We start from the raw sequence: 21,709 nt of genomic DNA, 5'->3' as shown, positions 1-21,709 counted from the left end.
CGCTTCAGCGGCAAAGGAGGGAGCCAACCCCGCAACCTTCAGCACGCGCGCGCACGCCCCCGGCTGCTAACGTGCCGCCTGCGGCCACGCCACCTTCTGCGGGGGCGTCTTCTTCTGCCGCGCCTTCTGCGGCGCCTGGCGGCGGAGACCAGGGTCAGTCGGCGCGCCGGCCGACCCTAGACGACATGTTTCCGCGCCGCGCCCCGTTTGTGGAGCGGGCAGCCGGAGCTGGCAGGGGCATGCCATCTGCGGCCGGAGCTAGAGCTGGTGGGGCTGCGCCGCCTTCGACCGGAGTCGGCGGGCCCGCGCCCAACGTCGTGGTGCTGGAGAGTTCTCCGAAAGGAGCGCCTCAAGCGCCGGATGCGACGGCTCCCACCGGGCCGACTGCTTCGACCGCGCCGCCTCCAGCTTCGGAGCCGACGAGGAGGGAGCCGACCGGGAAGGAGCCGGCAAGGGAGGAGCCAGCGCGCTCAAAGGACGCCGACTCCCGGGCTCTGGTGAGGACAGAGGGCCCAGCGGGCCCGTCTGAGGGCCTTCATGTGGCCAAGGGTGCCCGGTTGGTGGCTGTGCCGTCCGCCTTCGACTCCAGCTTCGGCTCGGCAGGAACTATGGAGAAGGCATGGCACAAGGCGAACTCCTGCGAGGTACTCAGCCGGGAGGGGCAGCCTGGCACGGCGCCCATGAAGATGCTTTTCTCCGGCTATCGCGCCAGCCTCAAGACCAAGGCCGCCGAGACCCTTGCCCAGCTGGCGACGCTGGAGGATGCCGAGAAGGTGTGTTTTCTTTTCTTTTGCACTTTTCTTGTCCTGGTAGCCCTCCGAGACGTGGGTCGGCTGCACAGAAGCTTGATCCGAGGTTTCGTCTAAGCAACTGATTCTTTCAGACGGTTGAGGAGCGGCGCACCTTCTTGTACAACCAGGTGGTGACTAGCTACCACCGGGCCAAGATCGAGCGGGCCGCCTTGGCTCGTGAGCTGGAGGTCGTCAAGGGTGAGGCTTTCTCTTCTTTGCCTTTACTCTTTTTTACGCTTCTGTTTTACTGACGGCTTGTTTTTGCCGGCTTGCAGCTGAGGCCGCCCGGGTCCCGCAGCTTGAGTCGGACCTCCGAGTTGCCCGCGCTCAATGCGCCACGAGTGAGGAGGCGAACCGGGCTGCTGCCGCCAAGCTGAAGGTGGCTGACGGGGAGCTGAAACGGCTGCGCCTTCTTGAGGCTAACCATCTCAAGGAACTTGCCGCCCTCAAGAAGGAACAGGAGGAAAAGCTGGAGGGTCTGAGCAAGCGGTTGGAGGAGGTGGAACGGCAACGGCTTTCGCTCCAGCAAGAGGTGACCACCAAGTCCAACGAGCTGTCGGCCACCGCCAAGCGGTGGTTGGGGGAACTTAGCGCGCTCGACCGCGGCTTGGCGGGTGAGTCTTTTGTCTTATGCCTTCCCCTTTGCCGGCTTTCGGCCGTCGGCTGCCGGCTTAGGTTGGCAACCGGCGGCAGAAACTTGATTTTTTCGATATCTCCATCTTCGGGCTGGGGGCAGTCGGTTCTTGCCGGCTGTCGCCAGGCTTTCTTTAGAGCTTTGGAATCTCCATCTTCAGGCTGGGGGCAGTCGGATCTTGCCGGCTGCCGCCAGGCTTACTTTAGGACTTCGAAAATTTGCATTTTTCAGCTTATTTCGGCTTTGATGGCTTCTGACATGCTTTTCTTCTTTGCAGCGGCCTTCCCTGAGGCGCAGGAGGAGGCGTTAGCGGCTGTTGGCAGGGCGCGGGAGGATCGCCGGCAGGCCACTGGGGAGCAGAGCTCCGACTGCTTCACCATGGACGACTATCTGGCGTCCATCGCCGCCCGCGTGGAGCCGGTCACCAAGCTTGGCTGGGAGCTGCGGAAGGCGGCGGAGGAGCTGATCCGACTGCTGTGGCCGACGGAGACGCTGCCAGAAGATCTCTCCAATCTCATCGCTTGGCTGGACAGGGCTCCCGACCGCTTCTTGGACTGGAAGGAGTCGGCCACGCGCGCCGGAGCCGATATGGCGCTATCTTTTGTGCTCTCCTGGTATAACGAGGTTAGCCTCGACCAGTTGGAGTTCCGGCGCGCCGACGTGGAGGACAAGCTCCCGGTGGAGAACAAGACTGCTCGGCTTGCCCGTGCCTGCGCCATTGCCGACTTCGTCGACAAGTCCATCTTCATTGCGGACCCGAATCCACCGTCTGACGACGAGGAGGAGGCGGCTGAGGACGAGGAGGCGGACGACGTGCCCGAGGATGACCCGGCGGCCGGCTCTGCTGATGCAGCCGGCGCTTAGCTTTTACCTGTTTCCTTATGCTTTTGCCAAGACAATTTATTAAATCCCCGGTATGCTGGGTGCAGATGTATGAATATTATCGCCCTTTAATTATGTCACACTTTAATGTGTTTGTTAATCATTTGTGTGCCGAGTTGCTTTCTTTCGACTCGTTCGCTTTTTCCCATCCGCCCCACTCTTCGGCTGTGCTCTTGCCGGTCGTACGTCCGACTTGCGATCCGTCGCCGGATCAAGAGCGGGCCGCTGGGTGAGGCCGACAGTATTTCAGTCGAACGAGCTGAATTCGGCAATCCGGCACTTTTATGAAAAGTTGCAAGTCAACTCGCTTTTACTCTTTCCCTTAGCCGTTTTTCGCGTGCCGGCTCCCTAGGCCTTACTCCCGCCAGCCGGACAGCCGGGTTGCGGTCTGTAGCTGGATCGGAAGCCGACTGTCGGAAACCGGATCACGTTACTGAGCCGGCCGCGTGAGAGGGTTCAAGCCAATTGGCGAAACAAGGTAAAGTACGCGAAAAACTTGTCGGAAACGGCGCTCTTGGCGCAAGCTTTTTCATAAGTCACAAAAGGGATACAAGGGATACATACATTCCTGCTCTCATGTGTAAAATGGGCGGAGTAACCTGACATTCCAGGGACGTTTAGTCTCCTCGTCAGCCTTGTCCGGCTTGTTTTTCTTAGCCTCTTGGGCATCTATGAGATAGTAGGAATCATTGCCTACTGCCTTGCTCACGATGAAGGGACCCTCCCATGGGGATGACAGTTTATGCTGTCCGGCTGTCCTCTGGATCAGCCGGAGCACTAGGTCTCCTTCTCGGAATGCTAAGGGCTGGACCTTCCGGCTGTGATAGCGTCGGAGGCTTTGCTGGTAGATAGTGGATCTAGACTCAGCCAGCAGCCGGGCCTCTTCGACCAGGTCAACTCCATCTTCGCGAGCTTCTTTGGCTTCGGCTTCTGTGTAGAGCTTGATCCTTGGCGCGTCATGCTCGATATCAGTCGGCAAGACGGCTTCGGCCCCGTATACGAGGAAAAATGGTGTGAAGCCGACTGAGCGGTTTGTCGTTGTGCGCAGGCTCCACAGCACATTGGGCAGTTCTTCAATCCAGCAGTCGGCTGCTCGCTCGAGCGGCTCCACCAGCCGGGGCCGGATGCCGGCTAGGACTAAGCCGTTAGCCTTTTCCACTTGTCCGTTGGACTCTGGGTGTGCCACAGAAGATAGGGCCATCCGGATCCCCATTTCCCCGCAATAGCGAGAGAAGATGCCTTGGGAGAAGTTGGTGCCGTTGTCGGTGATGATGGTGTGGGGGTAGCCGAATCTCACAATGATTTCCTTGAGGAATGTGACGGCTGTGGACCCGTCCAGTTTCTTGATTGGCTTGGCTTCGATCCACTTGGTGAATTTGTCAATCATCACCAAGAGGTGTGTCATGCCGCCTCGCGCTGTTCTGAATGGGCCTACCATATCCAAGCCCCATACGGCAAATGGCCATGTGATGGGGATGGTTTTCAAGGCGGAAGCCGGCTGGTGCCTTTGCTTTGCGAAGCGCTGACAGCCGTTGCACTTCTTCACCAAATCTTCTGCGTCTCTGAGCGCAGTCGGCCAGTAAAAACCATGCCGGAAGGCTTTGGCCACTATGGCTCTGGATGAGGCGTGATGTCCGCACTCTCCTTGATGGATTCCCGTAGGAGTTCAATCCCTTCAGCCGGCTCGACGCACCGCTGGAACACCCCACTTACGCTGCGTTTGTACAGCTGGTGGTTGATGATGGTATAGGCCTTGGCCCTTCTCTCAATCTGCCTGGCCTGGACTCTATCATCAGGCAGCACACCGTCGGTGAGGTAGGAGAGGAATTCTTGTGCCCATGAAGGTACGCATCTTATCTCGAATATGCTGACCAACAGGGCCTCCTGCGTGGGAGCTTCCGGATTCGACTGCATGGTCGCCGGGTTCGGCTTGCTAGCCGGCGGGTTCGGCTTGCTAGCCCCCGAGTTTGGCGATGAAGCCCCCGGGTTGGACTGAGAAGTCCCCGGGTTCGGCATGCTAGCCGGCGGGTTTGGCTTGTTAGCCCCCGACTTGGGCGATGAAGCCCCCGGGTTCGGCTGAGCAGCCCCCGGGTCAGCCGGCACGAATATTGAATCCGAGTCCGGTGACGGTATGATGGACGGCTTCTTGAGAACCGCCAAGGCGACACCCGGCGGAATGGCTTGCCGGGTTGAGCCAATCTTGGATAAGGCATCAGCCGCTTCGTTGTTTGCTCGTGGCACATGGTGGAATTCGCAGCCGTCGAAGAAGCCGGATAGCTGCTGGACATGGAAGCGGTACGAGGCCATGTTGGCGTCCTTCGCGTCCCAGTCGCCAGATGCTTGCTGTATGACCAAGTCGGAGTCGCCGAAGCAGAGTATGCGACGCACGCCAATCTCCTTGGCCAGCTTCAGCCCATGAATGAGCGCTTCATATTCCGCCACATTGTTGGATGCGGCGAAGTGGATCTGCAGGACGTAGTCCAGCCGGTCTCCCTTGGGAGAGGTGATGACGATGCCGGCTCCCAAGCCGTTGCGCATCTTCGAGCCGTCGAAGTGCATCTTCCAATGTGTGGAATCCGGCACAGGCGGCAGGTACTGCATCTCAGCCCAGTCGACGAAGAAGTCCGCGAGGATCTGCGACTTGATGGCTGTGCGTGGCTCGTAGAGGATGGTGTGGGCGGCCAGCTCCAGGGCCCACTTGGCAACCCGGCCGTTGGCATCCTTGCTGCCTATGATTTCTGCCAAGGGCGCTGTGGCAACCACCCTGATGGGGTGCTCTTGGAAGTAGTGCTTGAGCTTCTTGGCCGCCATGTAGACGCCGTAGGTGACCTTCTGGTAGTGGGGGTAGTTTTGCTTCGACTGGGAGAGCACTTCGCTAAGGTAGTAAACTGGGCGCTGAACCAGCTGTTCCCTGTTGCCGGCTTCTCTGCGCTCCACCACCAGGACAACGCTAACCACTCGATTGGTGGCTGCGATGTACAACAACATCGGCTCCATTGAACCCGGTGTTGCAAGGATTGGCGCGGTTGAGAGCACGCGCTTCAGGTCACGGAAGGCCTCATCCGCCTGCGGTGACCAGACGAATTTGTCCGCCTTCTTCATTAGTTGATACAGGGGCAGTGCCTTCTCCCCCAGCCGGCTGACGAAGCGGCTCAAGGAGGCTAGGCAGCCAGCAAACTTCTGGACATCCTTGAGGCACTGCGGCAGTTCCATCATCTCCAGGGCACTGATCTTGTCCGGGTTGGCTTCGATCCCTCGCTGAGAGACGAGGTAGCCAAGGAGCTGGCCAGACGGCACGCCGAATGTGCACTTGGCCGGGTTGAGCTTCATCCGGAATCTTCTCAAATTGGTGAAGGTTTCTCTCAGGTCATCAAGGAGGGTAGTCGTCTCCTTGGTCTTTACAACGACATCATCCACGTATGCGTGAACGTTTCTGCCGATTTGATCCTGTAAGCATTTTTGCATGCACCTTTGGTAGGTGGCGCCTGCATTTTTCAAGCCGAACGGCATAGTCGTGTAGCAATAAGCCCCGTACGGGGTAATGAACGAAGTCTTTATTTGATCAGCCGGATTCAAAGGAATCTGGTGGTAGCCTGAATAGGCGTCTAAGAAAGACAACAGTTCACAGCCGGCAGTCGAGTCTATGACTTGATCTATGCGCGGCAGGGGGAAGGGATCCTTTGGGCACGCCTTGTTCAGGCTGGTGTAGTCGATACACATGCGCCAGGAGCCGTTCTTCTTCAAAACCAGGACCGGGTTCGCCAACCAGTCCGGGTGCAGCACTTCCATGATGAAGCCGGCAGCTAGGAGCCGGGCGATTTCTTCACCGATGGCCTTCCTTCGTTCTTCGGCGAAGCGCCTGAGAGGCTGCTTCACCGGCTTGGCTTCAGGCCGGACGTGGAGGTGGTGCTCAGCCAACTCCCTCGGCACACCCGGCATGTCTCTTGGAGTCCATGCGAAGATGTCCCGATTCTCACGGAGGAAGCTGGTGAGCTCGCTTTCCTATTTCTTGTTCAAGCCGGCACCGATGGTGACGAACTTTTCCGGCTGCGCCGGGTCCAGCAGGATCTTCTTGGTGTTGTCGGCCGGCTGGAAGTGAGTCGTCCCAGCCGGGTTGCCCGCAGCCGGCATGTCTGTCTGCGCGGCTTTGGCGAGGGCGACGGCGTCGTGGATGAGCTGCTTCTCGGTGGCGATGACCAGCGTCTGGGCCATCTTGGAGCTCTGCGTGGCGCAGTCCATGGAGCGGCGATAATCGCCGGCTACGGTAATGACCCCCTTGGGGCCAGGCAGCTTCATCTTCAGGTACCCATAGTGGGGCACCGCCATGAACTTGGTCAGGGCCGGCCTGCCCAGGAGCGCGTGGTAGGGACTCACGAGGTCCACCACCTCGAACTCGATTCTCTCAGTGCGGAAGTGGTCCGGCTTCCCGAACATCACCTCCAGCGTGATCCGGCCGATCGGCTGGCAGCAGTGGCCTGGCACGATGCCATGGAAGACGGTGGGGGTGGGGCGCAACTCGGCCTCCTGGATGCCCAGCTTGCGGGCGGTGTCGCGGTAGAGGATGTTGATGCTGCTGCCGCCGTCGATGAGGACGCGCGAGAAATGCACACTGCGCCGGGTTGTGCCGATGGTGGGGTCGAGGACCATGGCGTAGCTGCCCGGCTTTGGCAGGACAGCCGGTGTGTCGCGGCGGTCAAAAGTGATGGCCTGCTCTGACCAGTTTAGATACTGGGGGACCGGCGGTATGACCGCGTTGACCTCGAGGGAACGGCGCTCTTGGCTCGTCCTGTCCTCGGGCTCGGAGGTGAAGATGATGTAGGTGGCGTCTTCGGCCAAATATCGGCCGGCATGGTGCACTTGGTTAGCCTCGTGGTGCTCGAGGTTGGCGTTCTCTGCGCCGGCTTGGCCACCCGGCCCGCCGGCTGGTGGAGGCGGGGGGGGGGAGGCGGGAGGGGTTCACCGCTTGTCAGCCGCTTCATGAAGTGGCAGTCGCGGGTGGTGTGGTTGGAGGGGTTCTTGCCGCTGTGGTACTTGCACGGCGAGTCGAGCATCTGCTCGAAGGTGTACTTCGGCTTCCATTGCCGGTCTTGCTTCTGGTGGCGGCTGCCGCCTGCCGCGTTGTCTGCCACGGCGGCCACGTGGGCGGAGCCGTACCGGCGGTCCGGCTGGTCGCTGTGACGCTTGCCGCGGTAGTTGTCCCGCCGGCTGCCGTGCGAGGTGCCCTCGGCCGGCTTGTGCTCAGCCGGCCTGTTGTTGTCCCGTCTTGCTGGGGCCGGTGAAACATCAGCCGGCGCCTTGCCGGCTTCCTCTGCCAGCGCGTACTTGTCTGCGATGATCATCAAGGCGGCCATCGTCTTGGGCTCGCTGCGGCGTAGCTTGTGCCACAGCATGGTGTTGGGTCGAGAGCCGCCCATGAAGAAGCTGATGGCTTGCATCTCGTGCACGCCCTCACAGGAGTTGCGCATCTCGCACCAACGCGTCAGGTACGCGCGATCCGTCTCGTCTGGGCCCTGCTTGCACATCTCAAGCTGTTGAGGGCGACCCGGCCGGCGATAAGTGCCGGTGAAGTTGCTGATGAAGGCGGCTTCGAAGTCGAGCCAGCCGTTTATGCTGCCGGCTGGCAGGTTGTTGAGCCATGTGCGGGCGGAGCCGACCAGCATCAGGGGGGAGTAGCGCACGGCCCAGCGCTTGTTGCCTTTGGCGATGCCGACTGCGGTGGAGTAGTCCTGCAGCCAGTCCTCCGGCTTGGCGGTGCCGTCGTACTTGGGGGTGTCACGGGGGAGCGTGAAGCCTTCGAGCGTGGGCTCGTTGGCGATGCGGGGCCCGAAGCACTTTGGGCCGGCTGGAGCTTCTTCTTCCGCAATGCGGGATTCGACCAGCCGGTCGAGGCGATCTCGGGCGTCGGCGGGCTCGATGCGCGGGCCCAGCCGGGAGTGTGCCGGCTGGCGCGCGCCGCTTGCTTCTGGAGCCGCTCGGTGATGACGGCGGGGCCCGGAGTCTTGCTCCTGGTTCCGGCTTGGAGGGGGCCGGCTGCGGCTGCTGCCGCTCGGCTGGTGGCTTGGCCGGCCCGAGCTGTGCGTGGCCCGGGAATCATGGCGCCGGCTTGGTGCTGGGGAGGAGGACTCGGCCGTGTCCCTGGCGCCTTCCCTGTCGTTGCCTGCAGCTCCACGAGCGTGAGAAGCTCTGGGGGCATTGACATACCTGGGGTCGGCGATCTGCCTGTTGGCTGCGTTGAGCAGCTCAGTCACCCGCCAGGTCTGGCGGCGTAACTCTTCGCCTTCGAGGCGGTTCAGCTCTTCTGCGGCGGCTTCTGCCGCGCGCACGTTCTTGTCGGGGGTGTTGTAGACGGGGAGCTCCGCGGACGGAGCCGGCGAAGGAGCGCCGTCGCGGGCGATCTCAGCGCCAAGGTCGCGGCCCCTGCGGCGGATGTGGCCAGCTCGGCTTGGCTCGTCGCCGCCTGGAGTGAGGCCGTGGGCGCGGTTGTACTCGCACTGGGTGATCTCCATCTGGCGCTTAGCAGCAGCCAGTTCTTCGGTTTGCTTGAGGAGGAGCTGGCGGTGCGCCTCCAAGTCCGCCTCGATGGCGGTGGGGTCGGCACCAGGCGTGAGTGGGGTGCTCAGTTTTGCTCGGACTGCATCCAGCCGGGACGGTGGCGGTGGCGCTTTCGGGCCCGAGCCGGAGGCGTTGGGGTCGATGTTGCGCTCCAGGTTGGGGCCGCGCATGCGCGGGTTCTTGGTGGGGAGCTCGTCGCCAGCCATCATGACTTGCACGACGGCGGGGCTGGCGGGAGCGCTGCTGCCGGCTCGCGGAGGAGGGCTAGCGCAGCGCAGCACCTGCCGCGGGTAGCGCGGCGGTGCGACGGTGGCGACGTAGACGTCGAAGCCGCCGAAGGAGATGACGCTGCCGCCGGCCGGGAAGGGCCGGTCAGCGAAGCAGCCAGCGTTGTCGCTGATGCAGTCGAGGGAGCCGAATCTCCAGATCAAGCCTGAAGCGACTCGCTCGCCGGTGGTGATGGTGAGGCCCGTCCGGATGAAGACACCGGCCGAGGATGCTGAAGGCCCCACGGTGGGCGCCAAATGTCGTGGTATCGTCACGGCATATGCCATAGGGTGGCTAATCGAAGTGGTTCCTGAGGGATCTCACGGCGGTATCCGGATGCGGGTATGGGCACGAGCGACACGGCGATGTACCCAGGTTCGAGGCCCTCCGGTGGAGGTAAAACCTCTACTCCTGCTATGAGTGTATATGATGATCACACAATACAATGGTGCTCCTAGAGCTGTGTCCGGCTGCTCCTGAGAGGCTAAGGGAGACAATGGTCTCTCTCACAGGGCAGCTCTGTAGGTGGGTGAAAGCAATAAATGATCGATCCCCTGCACGAGAGGGGGTAGTGCGGCTTATATAGGCACCGGCACTTTACATATAAGACCCTATAGTTTACTGGCCGGCTGGGCCGGCTTCGGCTTCCGCTCCTTCCCGAGGCGGTGACGTCAGGAGTGGTTGAGGCATCGTGGCCTGTCCCATCCGGCTGCCACGGTCAGCGGTATGGAGGAGGTGTCCCTGTCGCCGTCAGCCACTGTAGCCAGTACGGATCGTCGTAAGCCCTGACGGCCTGTCCGGCGCGTGGCACTATTGCTCCACAGTGCCCCGCGTTTTACGGAAGATGGAGTCAGCGTGGACTTTGGGAACCCGGATCACCTACCCGGTTCCTTCCAGTGCAAGACTCGCCAGCCTCGAGTCGATCTGAGGTACAAACCCCAGTCGGATATGGCTTGTAGAAGCCGGCCCAGCTACAGCATTGGTGGCCGTAGCCAGGCCGACTAGGACCTAGAGCCAGCCGGCTTCCGCACCAGCCGGCCACGGCGCCAGCCGGCTGCTCCTCAGCCGGCCTTTGCCGCGAGCCGGCCAGTGGCCAGCCGGCTGCTCCGCGTCCATTGCCCTATCCGGGGTCTTCCCCCCGACAGCAATCGATGCTTTCCTCTTTGAAGGACCATTCTTTTACTTTTATTGTTGAGTCAGTTCACCTATTTCTCTCCATCTTAAGAAGCAAACACTTGTGTGAACTGTGCATTGATTCTTACATACTTGCTTATTGCACTTGTTATATTACTTTACATTGACAACTATCCATGAGATATACATGTTACAAGTTGAAAGCAACCGCTGAAACTTAATCTTCCTTTGTGTTGCTTCAATACCTCTACTTTGAATTATTGCTTTATGAGTTAACTCTTATGCAAGACTTATTGATGCTTGTCTTGAAAGTACTATTCATGAAAAGTCTTTGCTTTATGATTCATTTGTTTACTTATGTCATTACCATTGTCTTGGATTGCTGCATTCATTACATGTGTTTACAATAGTATGATCAAGGTTATGATGGCATGTCACTCCAGAAATTATCTTTGTTTATCGTTTACCTGCTCGGGACGAGCAGGAACTAAGCTTGGGGATGCTGATACGTCTCGGACGTATCGATAATTTCTTATGTTCCATGCCACATTATTGATGATATCTACATGTTTTATGTACATTTTATGTCATAATTATGCATTTTCCGGAACTAACCTATTGACGAGATGCCGAAGGGCCAGTTGCTGTTTTCTGCTGTTTTTGGTTTCAGAAATCCTAGTAAAGAAATATTCTCGGAATCGGACGAAATCAACGCCGAAGATCTTAGAATCCCCGGAAGCATCCAGAACACCCGAGAGTCGCCAGAGGGGGGCCACAGGCCCACCAGACCATAGGCCGGCGTGGCCTGGGGGTGGCCCGCGCCCCCCTATGGTGTCTTTGCCTCGTTGACCTTCTGACGCCGCCTCTTCGCCTATTTAAGCCCCCTCGACCTAAAACCTCGAGACGAAAAAAGCCACGGTACGAGAAACCTTCCAGAGCCGCCGCCATCGCGAAGCCAAGATCTGGGGGACTGAACTCTCTGTTCCGGCACGCCGCCGGGACGGGGAAGTGCCCCCGGAAGGCTCCTCCATCGACACCACCGCCATCTCCATCACCGCTGCTGTCTCCCATGAGGAGGGAGTAGTTCTCCATCGAGGCTCGGGGCTGTACCGGTAGCTATGTGGTTCATCTCTCTCCCTATGTACTTCAATACAATAATCTCATGAGCTGCCTTACATGATTGAGATTCATATGATGATGCTTGTAATCTAGATGTCGTTATGCTAGTCAAGTGAATTTTACTTATGTGATCTCCGGAGACTCCTTGTCCCACGTGTGTAAAGGTGACAGTGTGTGCACTGTGTGGGTCTCTTAGGCTATATTTCACAGAATACTTATTCACTGTTATGAATGGCATAGTGAAGTGCTTATTTATATCTCTTTATGATTGCAATGTGTTTTGTATCACAATTTATCTATGTGCTACTCTAGTGATGTTATTAAAGTAGTTTATTCCTCCTGCACGGTGTAATGGTGACAGTGTGTGCATCCGTGTTAGTACTTGGCGTAGGCTATGATTATGATCTCTTGTAGATTATGAAGTTAACTATTGCTATGATGGTATTGATGTGATCTATTCCTCCTACATAGTGTGAAGGTGACAGTGTGCATGCTATGTTAGTACTTGGTTTAGTCGTGTTGATCTTTTATGCACTCTAAGGTTATTTAAATATGAACATTGAATTGTGGAGCTTGTTAACTCCGGCATTGAGGGTTCGTGTAATCCTACGCAATGGTGTTCATCATCCAACAAAAGAGTGTAGAGTATGCATTTATCTATTCTGTTATGTGATCAATGTTGAGAGTGTCCACTAGTGAAAGTATGATCCCTAGGCCTTGTTCCTAAATACCGCTATCGCTGCTTGTTTACTGTTCTACTGCGTTACTGCTGCTGCGTTACTACTGCTTGTTTACTGTCCTGGGCAAAGCACCTTTCTGGTGCCATTGCTACTGCTCATACTTATTCATACCACCTGTATTTCACTATCTCTTCGCCGAACTAGTGCACCTATTAGGTGTGTTGGGGACACAAGAGACTTCTTGCTTTGTGGTTGCAGGGTTGCATGAGAGGGATATCTTTGACCTCTTCCTCCCTGAGTTCGATAAACCTTGGGTGATCCACTTAAGGGAAACTTGCTGCTGTTCTACAAACCTATGCTCTTGGAGGCCCAACACTGTCTACAGGAAAAGGAGGGGGCGTAGACATCAGGCCTCTGACCGGCTGGATGCTGTAGCCCCTTTTTTGATTGTTGTCAAAGTGGGGGGTCTCCTTTAGCCTTCTTTTTCCTTTGATACACCATTTATGCCTTTTTGGCTAATACCTGGGTTATCCTTACGAACATGTATTAGGCCAAATACTCTAGCACGGTGTCATTGTTACCAAAATAATTGATAAGGGTAAAATACCCTTACAATCTCCCCCTTTTCTGTATACAATGACAAACCGAGCTAGAGTCACATATAGATATTATGATAAGCTCTAAACCTTGATTCCATATTAGATATTACGACAGCTCCCCCATAATGTGTGCACTTGGAGAATTTGTGTTTGAATGCAAAGTGCACCATTTGTGGAATATGAGAATCTCCCCCAATATCTTTAGGAAACAAGCATGGTATGGACATGTATATCAAGATATATAAGCATAAGGCATGATCATCCTAATAGAGTGATTAAGCATACAAATACTCGTCCATACACGAATTATTCAAAGTAGAAAATGGTTCTTGAGAAAGCAAAGCAAATAAGCACAAGCCAAATAAGAAGCAAATAAAGTAACAACCATGGCTTGTGTCAACCAAAGAACCCCGTGAATCCTAGACTCTACTCTCTTCTCCCCCTTTGGCATCGGAACACCAAAAAGGCGAAGAAAAAAGTAGGGATGCTAGCGCTCCCATCAGTAGAAATGGGCCCCAGTGGATGTAGAGGCCTCGCCATCACGCTCGTCATCATCATCCTCATCACCTTCATTCTCTTCTTCATCATCAGCAGCAGCATCAGCAGGGGCACGAGCAGGACGAGGAGGAAGACCACCATGAGCATACATGGAGAGGTCAAAGTTCTAGAACATCTCATCAGTAATGGGAGGCATCTCCCAAACAGGTGCAACCACAGGCTCCATCTCAGGTCCAGAAGGAGGAACAGGGGCATTCCTTGCAGCCATGAACTCATATTGGCGCCTCCTTGTCTCCTGGTTCAAAGCAAGAGTTTGATGTGCAACATCATTGGTATTCTTGCACATTTGCCATAAGCTGGAGAAGAAGTGAGAGGCACCGCACTTGGGGCGCCGAGAGTAGCTGGAGCTAGCTGCATGATCATGTCGTTCCTTGGAACGGCGCTCAGAGGGCATCATGGCTGGGACTTCCGGATGAGTGTCCTGAGTGGGGAACTTGAATGGTTCCATCTTGATCATTTGATCTTGCTTGTTGTTGGGAGAAGGTACCACCTTGTTGATGAGCCGCTGAACATACTGAGCATAGTTGGGAGTCATGCGGCCCAGAACTGAACGCCTCAGTTCACAGTAAATGAGATCACAGCCATCAATTTGCCTTATATTGTCAGGACGGCAATAGTACATCAGATTCAGGTGATAGTTCTTGACTTCATTGGAGTCGCCAGACTTGCTGATGAGATTCTCACGGAACATCTTGGCAAGCACAAGATAGGAGTAATACATCTCAGAGATAGTGGGAGGACCAGCTGTAGGGTTCGAGGGATAGCAGAAGGAAATGTCACCTTTAGTGAACTTATCCTGAGAATGAAGCTTGAACCCACGAGCACGACCAACACCAAAACCCAAGGCCTCACAGAACTGAGAATAGGTGCATGAGTACTTCTTTGCCAGTCATCCAAGTCATAGTGCGATCATCATCATCATGGAAGAATACTGTGCAATGGAATTGACGGACAAGAAGGGGATAATAGTTGCCTTCTTTCTCTGCATCATCGGGCTTCAAGCACACAAGATCATACAACCCCAAATTCCTCGAGGTATCAACCACAAAGCGGTACTTGGTGGCTTCATGCAAGGCAAGCTCGTCTGTGTTGATGGCCTTGGGCATCACAATGGCACCATTCTTCATACACTCTCTAGTGTTGTAGAAATCATCCCATACACTTGCTTGAGTCTTAGTCCAGAAAAACCTGTCCCCACCAGTGTAAGTCCGCTGCACAAAGCGATACAGATTTTCCTCCCTCACACTTTTCCAATCACCAAGATGTGATGTGCCCACATTGAAGTCTGACACCTTCTCAACAAGATCCTCATCCTGGGCTGCATGTTTATCTTTCCTCTTAGTTCCAACTGACTTGGTTCTTCCAGTTGAGCTGCCTGGACAAGGAGGCGGAGGTGCTCTAGAAGGCACGCGACCGCTAGTACGGCGTCCTGGAGGCACCGTAGGCCTTCCTCTCTTGGGAAGAGTGCCACAGTCATCACCACTCCAATCATCTGTGAATTAGAAAATAGATCGAGGATAGCAATGGGGTAAGTGTACATGTCATCAGAAAATAGGGAGACCAAAAGCATAGCATATATTCAAGTGTTGTGATGAAGTTGTGCGAAATACTGGGCATTCCGGCGTATGGTCCGGTCCAACTGGCCGAGAAACCGAATGGTCCGGTTGATCGGGCCACGCGCCGGACCGGCTGGTCGAGAGGCCGGTTGACTGGGCCAGGGACCGGGTCTGTCAATTTGTGAGATATGCCTAGAATTTCAACCACAAAATCTTCCAAAAACTCATAAACTTGAACATATACTATAGCAAGAGAGTGAACAACATGCATAGTGGTTTGACACACTCTAATGGCATGAGGAATTAGTAACCCTAACCCTAACCCTAACTTTTTTCAAGTTTCCTCAAAAAAGTGCAATGTGAGAGGAAAAACGAGAGGGAGAGGGAATGGAAGAGGGATTTACCCGAAGACATGTTCCCCTTTGCTCAAGGAAACAAAGAGAGCACTTAGATAGGGCTTGAGGGCCAAATCCTCAAGATCTTCAAATATGGATGGAGAGGAGCCAAATCCCTTGGTGGAGATGCTTGAGAGATCCCAATCTACGATTGGGTGATGTTTGAGGGGAAACTAACGGTGGGAAGTCCATAGGATGAGGTGGGGATGGTGGAGGCGGCGGCCACGGAGTTTGTGGAGGTGGGGGAAAATGAGGAAGAAGACCCCCAAGGGGTAACCTCCTCCTCACTTAAAACAGCCGCACGGCCGGTTTGCCGCCCGGTTGACCGGGCCAGGCGCAAGGTGTCCCGGCGCAGAGGCCGGTCCTACTGGGTCCGAGACCGGCCAGTCCCTTTTGACATGTTTTTCCTCATTTTTGCCTCTATTCTTTGTGCAATTTTTGTGTGAATGCTCAGGTGATGACATGTACATATAGATAGATAGATGTATGATAAGATGAGCATAGACATGGGGTAGGAAACACAAGGTTTTCTAGGCATACCCATTGGAGTGAAAATCCAAACAAGATGCAAATAGCAACAATGGGAATGATTTGAAATATATATCAAGAATCATGAATCATTTTTAAGTGATTTTTGCAATAAGATCATTTAGCCTTATATAGTCAATTCAATTTGCAATTGAGGCTTAATGAGGGGCGGGGGATTACTCCCCCTATGTTAAAGTGCAAATGTCATGAGACCTCGAAGAGACATGCTTGGGTCCATATAATGACATTGGGTCTATTTATGTTGCACACATAGGTATGCATCATACCAAGACATGGTAAGATGACTATCCCCACATGTGCTGTGCCTCTAAGCTAGATAGCAAGATAAATGCAAGAATATAGTGCAATAAGTTATTCAATCTAAGTTTTTAGGATCAAGAATACCAAGTTCTCCTCTCAAGTTAACAAACCGGGCTTCATCCAAAGGCTTAGTGAAAATATCCGCCAATTGGTATGTTGTCCCCACATGAGTGAGATCAATGTCCCCATTGGCAACATGGTCACGTAGGAAGTGATGGTGAATGTCAATGTGTTTGGTGCGACAATGTTGAACCGGGTTATTGGCGATCTTTATTGCACTTTCATTGTCACATAGAAGAGGCACCGTACCAAGAGACACACCATAGTCTTTCAAGGTTTGCTTCATCCATAACAATTGAGTGCAACAAGATGCCGCGGATATATATTCGGCTTCGGCGGTGGATAAAGCGGTGGAGTTTTGTTTCTTGGATGACCAACTCACCAATGACCGGCCAATAAATTGGCAAGCCCCAGAGGTAGACTTCCGGTAAACCTTATCACCGGCCCAATCGGAATCCGAATAGCCAATGAGTTCAAAGGTTGACCCCTTTGGATACCATAGCCCGAGAGTAGGAGTGAGAACAAGGTATCTTAGAATCCGTTTGACCGCCATTAAATGGCCCTCCTTAGGATCAGATTGAAAACGAGCACACATCCTTACACTTAGCATGATATCCGGCCTAGAGGCACAAAGGTAGAGCAAGGATCCTATCATGGAGCGGTATACCTTTATATCCACATCCTTCTCACCGTCACATGAGCCAAGTTGCCCCTTTACGGGCATGGGTGTCTTCATTGGGCTTGCATTGGTCATGTTGAACTTCTTGAGCATGTCCTTCACATACTCTTCTTGAGAGATGAAGGTGCCTTTTGCAAGTTGCCTCACTTGGAATCCTAGGAAGAACTTCAACTCTCCCATCATGGACATCTCAAATTTCCTAGTCATCAATAGCTCAAAAGCTTTGTTATGACTGGGGTTAGTTCCACCAAATATAATATCATCAATATATATTTGACATATAAATAAGCCACCCCCTTTAACCCGTTTGGTGAAAAGGGTGGAATCGACCGTACCCATGCAAAACCCATCATGTAGTAAGAAATCCCTAAGGAACTCATACCAAGCACATGGAGCTTGCCTGAGACCGTAGAGTGCCTTATGGAGTAAATACAGGTGGTTGGGTCGATGTGGGTCTTCGAAACCCGGGGGTTGAGCCACATATGAGGTTTCTTTTAGGGGACCATTCAAAAATGCACTTTTCACATCTATTTGATATAGTTTGAAATTGTGGAAAGATGCAAATGCAAGCCAAAGGCGAATAGCTTCAAGACGGGCTACCGGTGCAAAGGTATCCTCAAAATCCATACCTTCTATTTGAGCAAACCCTTGCGCCACTAACCTTGGTTTGTTTCGTATGACAATGCCATTCTCATCTTGCTTGTTCTTGAATACCCATTTGGTCTCAATAACATTGATGCGATGATCCTTGGGTCTCTCTGTGATGACCCAGCGTACCACTACATGGTGTAGTACACAAGTCGTTGACATAACACAAGTGAAACACCGTTCCACTCATATTACATCTCTTAGAGTGGTACAACAGAAACATATGCGAGTCCAAGGTATGTCTATAGAAGTACACACGAACTGTTTACATAAGATCCACACAGCCTCCTACTTTACAGTGAGGTAAAACTTCAAATAAAGCTCCAGAAGAACGACTCGAAGTCTATCTTATTGCTAACTCAAGTTTAAGAGCTACTTGGCTTGCTATAGAATTCTAGCTACTTAGGTGCTAGGATTAGGGAAAGGTTCCCTTCTATTACTAGTCTAGGTTTCCATCATAGCTGATGCAGAAGTTGACTCCATTGACTTCTTTGATTGGATTCTTCATCTTGTTGCAGTTGACTCCTCTGTCTTCGAGTTCCACGGTAGTTTCTTCTTCGGTGCCTTGATCTAAGAAGGGGTTCAAATGGGATAGAATGAGTACAAGCGTACTCAGCAAGTTCATATTAGGAAATAAGTGTATCATGCACTAGCTATAGCGATAGACCAGAAAGTCATAGGCTAATGCAAGTTTTCATAAACATTTCTTCAAAAGGTTTATTTTATTCTGAAAACTATGCCCGTCAGTCTTCACAGGTTGACTAGAACTTCATGGAGTTCCTTTCCTGCCGCGTTCGCAGTTCCCTTCCCGGAACAGGGAGTGACAGTCACAATTCAGTATCCTCTGCAGAGGTGCGTTACTTTTCCCATAAGAGACCTTATCCTTGTTGCCAACCAGGCGTATACTTTCCCGTCCACACTTCCTTTGGTGTGAGGCGAGGTGTAAGATCCAAGTCCACCCCGCCTTCTCCGCGACTGCAAACCCACCCTTTTGTCCACCCGTACACCCCCAGTAGACTTCTCCCGATAATACGGCTTTACTCACGGTGTACTTTGGACAATCCATCATAGATCGTAGAGCCCAACATCACTAATGGATGGGGATTTAAAAGGCTATCCCAACCTACGGCAGTGCCTCCAACACCCCGCGGCTCTACCAATCCGTTGGCGTGCAGAAAGGAAAAGATACAGCTGACTTCCCTAGAGCCATTATAGATCTTATGGTCAACGCGATATGTACGGCGCTAGAATCACTGGACGGCATTGGTACTTAGTCCTAGATGAGTAGTACCCATGCAATGGAACCTCCACCATATGAACACATACCATGGTTCCATTGCCCACCACATAGTCATATTCATAATTGTAAAATAATACTTTGCTTTTCAATGCATGAGTGATAAGTATAGTACTTTGCATATAGTTTGATACAAATAATCAAATGACATGAGCAAGCGATGAACTTGCCTTTCTTGACTGCAAGATTATGCAGGCAAAAGCTTCGATACGTGAGAAGTCCAAATGCTGAAATACCATCATCGTCCAATAAGGACAATGTTTAAAGAACTGGCAATAATGCTATAATGCATAGTATGAGATGCAATCGTCCCGAGCGTAACCTAACCTCGATGATTTAGGATGTATGAGTTGTAAATATTTCTTTAGGGTTGGTTGCACTTTTAGAATGGTTCTCAAACAAGGTTCTTATTAGGGTTTGGTTATATTAGCATCATAAACAAGTGATATAAGACATCATAACAATCTTACACATAAAGAATAGTGGTGGAATAATATGTAAAGAACAGTTGTCAATTTTAAGTTCTACAGAACATGGTTGATGATTACTTCTACTATACTTCAAAAGAATAACTTTTGAAGAACATGTTGTTTAAGAAATATTTAGTATTTCAAAGAAGGATTAGGGTTTCTAAGGTTTGATTGTCATTTGTCCTTCAAAAGAATAACTTTTGAAGAACAGATTAAAATAAGAATATGAACTACTATATATAGGTGCTATGGCTTCTAGGGTTTACTATTGGATTCAGCTAGTTTTACTAATAGGAACTAGTTGGGTTCTTAAATAGAATTGGTCTATATGTAGAAAGTATTAGCAGGTTTATTACTAAATTTGATTATGGTATCATATCAAAGAATGATGGTCAAGGTGTTGCCATGAGTTAGGGTTTACTATGGCTTCACATTTTCTTCACTAAGTAATTACTAATGGTTTCTAATCTAAGTGGTTTATTACCTTCTGAATAGGGTTTAGTTGAATAGGAACATGTGTTGTGAATTATTACACAAGGTTGATACTAGGGTTCATAATTATGGTTCTACTAAATTATGATGGTTGAGGTTGATCCTAATGGTATGGTATATAGGATAGTGGTCAATGGTACTAATTCAATTAACAAGTTAGGGTTTATACCTAGGTGATACTAGTGAATCATATAGGTTTTAATTAAGAATAGGAACATGAAATGATAACTCCTGTGAATTGGTTCTATGTTGGTAGATCATGACTTGTATTTGTTGATCACATAATAAGGTTCTTTATTTAAGGTGACATTCACATGATCACATGTGATAAGCAACTAGGGTTTAAGGTTAAAGCATTTTCAAATGATCACATAAAATAATGGGATCCAGATTGTAACTTATATTAAAACTAGGGTTTCTAAATTATGATCCAATTCTTAAAGTAATACTTGGTACTAGAACTAATGTGATTAAGTACTTGAAATAGAGTTAATAATAACTTTAACATGCTATTAATTTTTAGAGGGTTTAAGAATTAAAATAATTACTAGTTAGGGTTTAATTAGAAATCAGGGTTTCCTAATTATTGTTAGGTTTTAAAATAATGACTTGTTAACTAAAGATGTTTAAGTAAATAAGTTTTGAATTACCAAAATAATATTGGCTTATAACATTTTCTTGAGTTATTACTATTTAAAGAAAATAGAAAATAGTAATTTGCAAATTAGGGTTTATGAATTACCACTAATAATTAAGTTAATGCATTTATGGTAAATAAAATTAATCTTAACATTTTACTTAGTTACTGAATAGTCAAAATTTAATTTTGAAACTTCACTAATTATTGAATCCAAATTGTATTTTAAATAAATGAAATGGCATAATTAATAAGGTTAAAAATAAGTGAATTTTTATTTGGACACACATTTTTGTTTTATATTTTATTTTGAATAGAGTTTATTTTTGTGAGCATTTTGGTATATTATTCATAATTTTCTTAGTTGAAATGAATTTTCTATGATTTTGCAAAGTTTCTGCAATTTACTGGTTTTTAAATTAAAACGAAAACACTAAACTTACCGACTCAGATTTACCCGCAGAGACAGACAGGTGGGTCCTGTGCTAGGTCACCTGCCTCGTTGGCAGTGGACCGAGTCAACACTAGCAACGGGTCCCTCCTCCACATCACCTCGCCGGAGAGAGCGTTGGCGATGCTCCGGTGAGCTACGGCAGGAACGGTAGAGACCCCCAGAGACTAGAAAACCTAGCGCGTTCAAATCCTCTGCTCACTCCGAGTGAAATGGTACCCTTGGCACCATCAAATGGTCACCGGAGTTACTCCGGTGAGCTCTCCCACAACGGTGCACGGCGGCGGAAATCCTATCTCAGCCTACAGTGGATCCTAGAGTGCAATAAAAGGCGTAGGAGAAGCGTACACTCACCGTGAGTCTGAGGATTTGCTCGACGTGATCGATTGGGGACAGTGGAGAGCTCTATCTCGCGGATTCCGGCGATGTGCTAAGAAAGGGAATTTCAAAATTGGCGTTGTACCGGGCTCCCCTTCACGATTCCTTCCGCCAGGAGGATCTACGGCATCAGGCGCATCCAACGAGCTATTGCACGGTCACGGGGATGCTCTCAATCAACGGCGGCGTGATGGTCGCCGGCGACAGAAGCTTGCGGAATGTGAATGGAAGAGGAAACAAGAGGGGATAAGGATGGTCTAGGATGAACAGAGGCTTCACGGAGCTTCTCCTCTAGGTTTTATAGTGCGAGGAGTGTACTGAGACCACGACACGACGACGGCGAGGGTCGGGAGGTGGCGGTGCCTGGAGAGTTCTTCTGGGCGCCGATCTTTTTCTCCTGGATATGCTCGGACGTGAATCGATTAGTGCAAAATCTTGAGCGTGTTGTTGGCGTCCGAATCCGTGCTTATCATCGACGAGGGCGTCGTCGACTGGCAAGGTCGCGCTGTCGTCGCCGGGGAAGAAGAAGAACGGGGCTTTTCTCTTCGCACGAATTTTAAAGCGACCGTAACGATTTTGGT

General features: G+C 51.7%; 1 protein-coding gene across 1 annotated transcript; it reads left to right on the top strand.

The window, feature by feature from the left end:
• The first annotated feature begins 239 nt into the window (after positions 1 to 239).
• Positions 240 to 2,313, top strand: LOC139832619 (uncharacterized). Its single transcript, XM_071822412.1, has 3 exons — positions 240 to 267; positions 1,067 to 1,405; positions 1,703 to 2,313. The coding sequence occupies exons 1-3, from the start codon at positions 240 to 242 to the stop codon at positions 2,287 to 2,289; spliced, it is 954 nt and encodes a 317-aa protein (XP_071678513.1). The 3' UTR covers positions 2,290 to 2,313.
• Positions 2,314 to 21,709: the final 19,396 nt, after the last annotated feature.

The sequence above is a fragment of the Lolium perenne genome, chromosome 6 (assembly GCF_019359855.2).
Source record: "Lolium perenne isolate Kyuss_39 chromosome 6, Kyuss_2.0, whole genome shotgun sequence".
NCBI lineage: Eukaryota > Viridiplantae > Streptophyta > Magnoliopsida > Poales > Poaceae > Lolium > Lolium perenne.
Note: the sequence above shows the minus strand (reverse complement) of the source record. Positions and strands in the feature narration are given on the sequence as shown.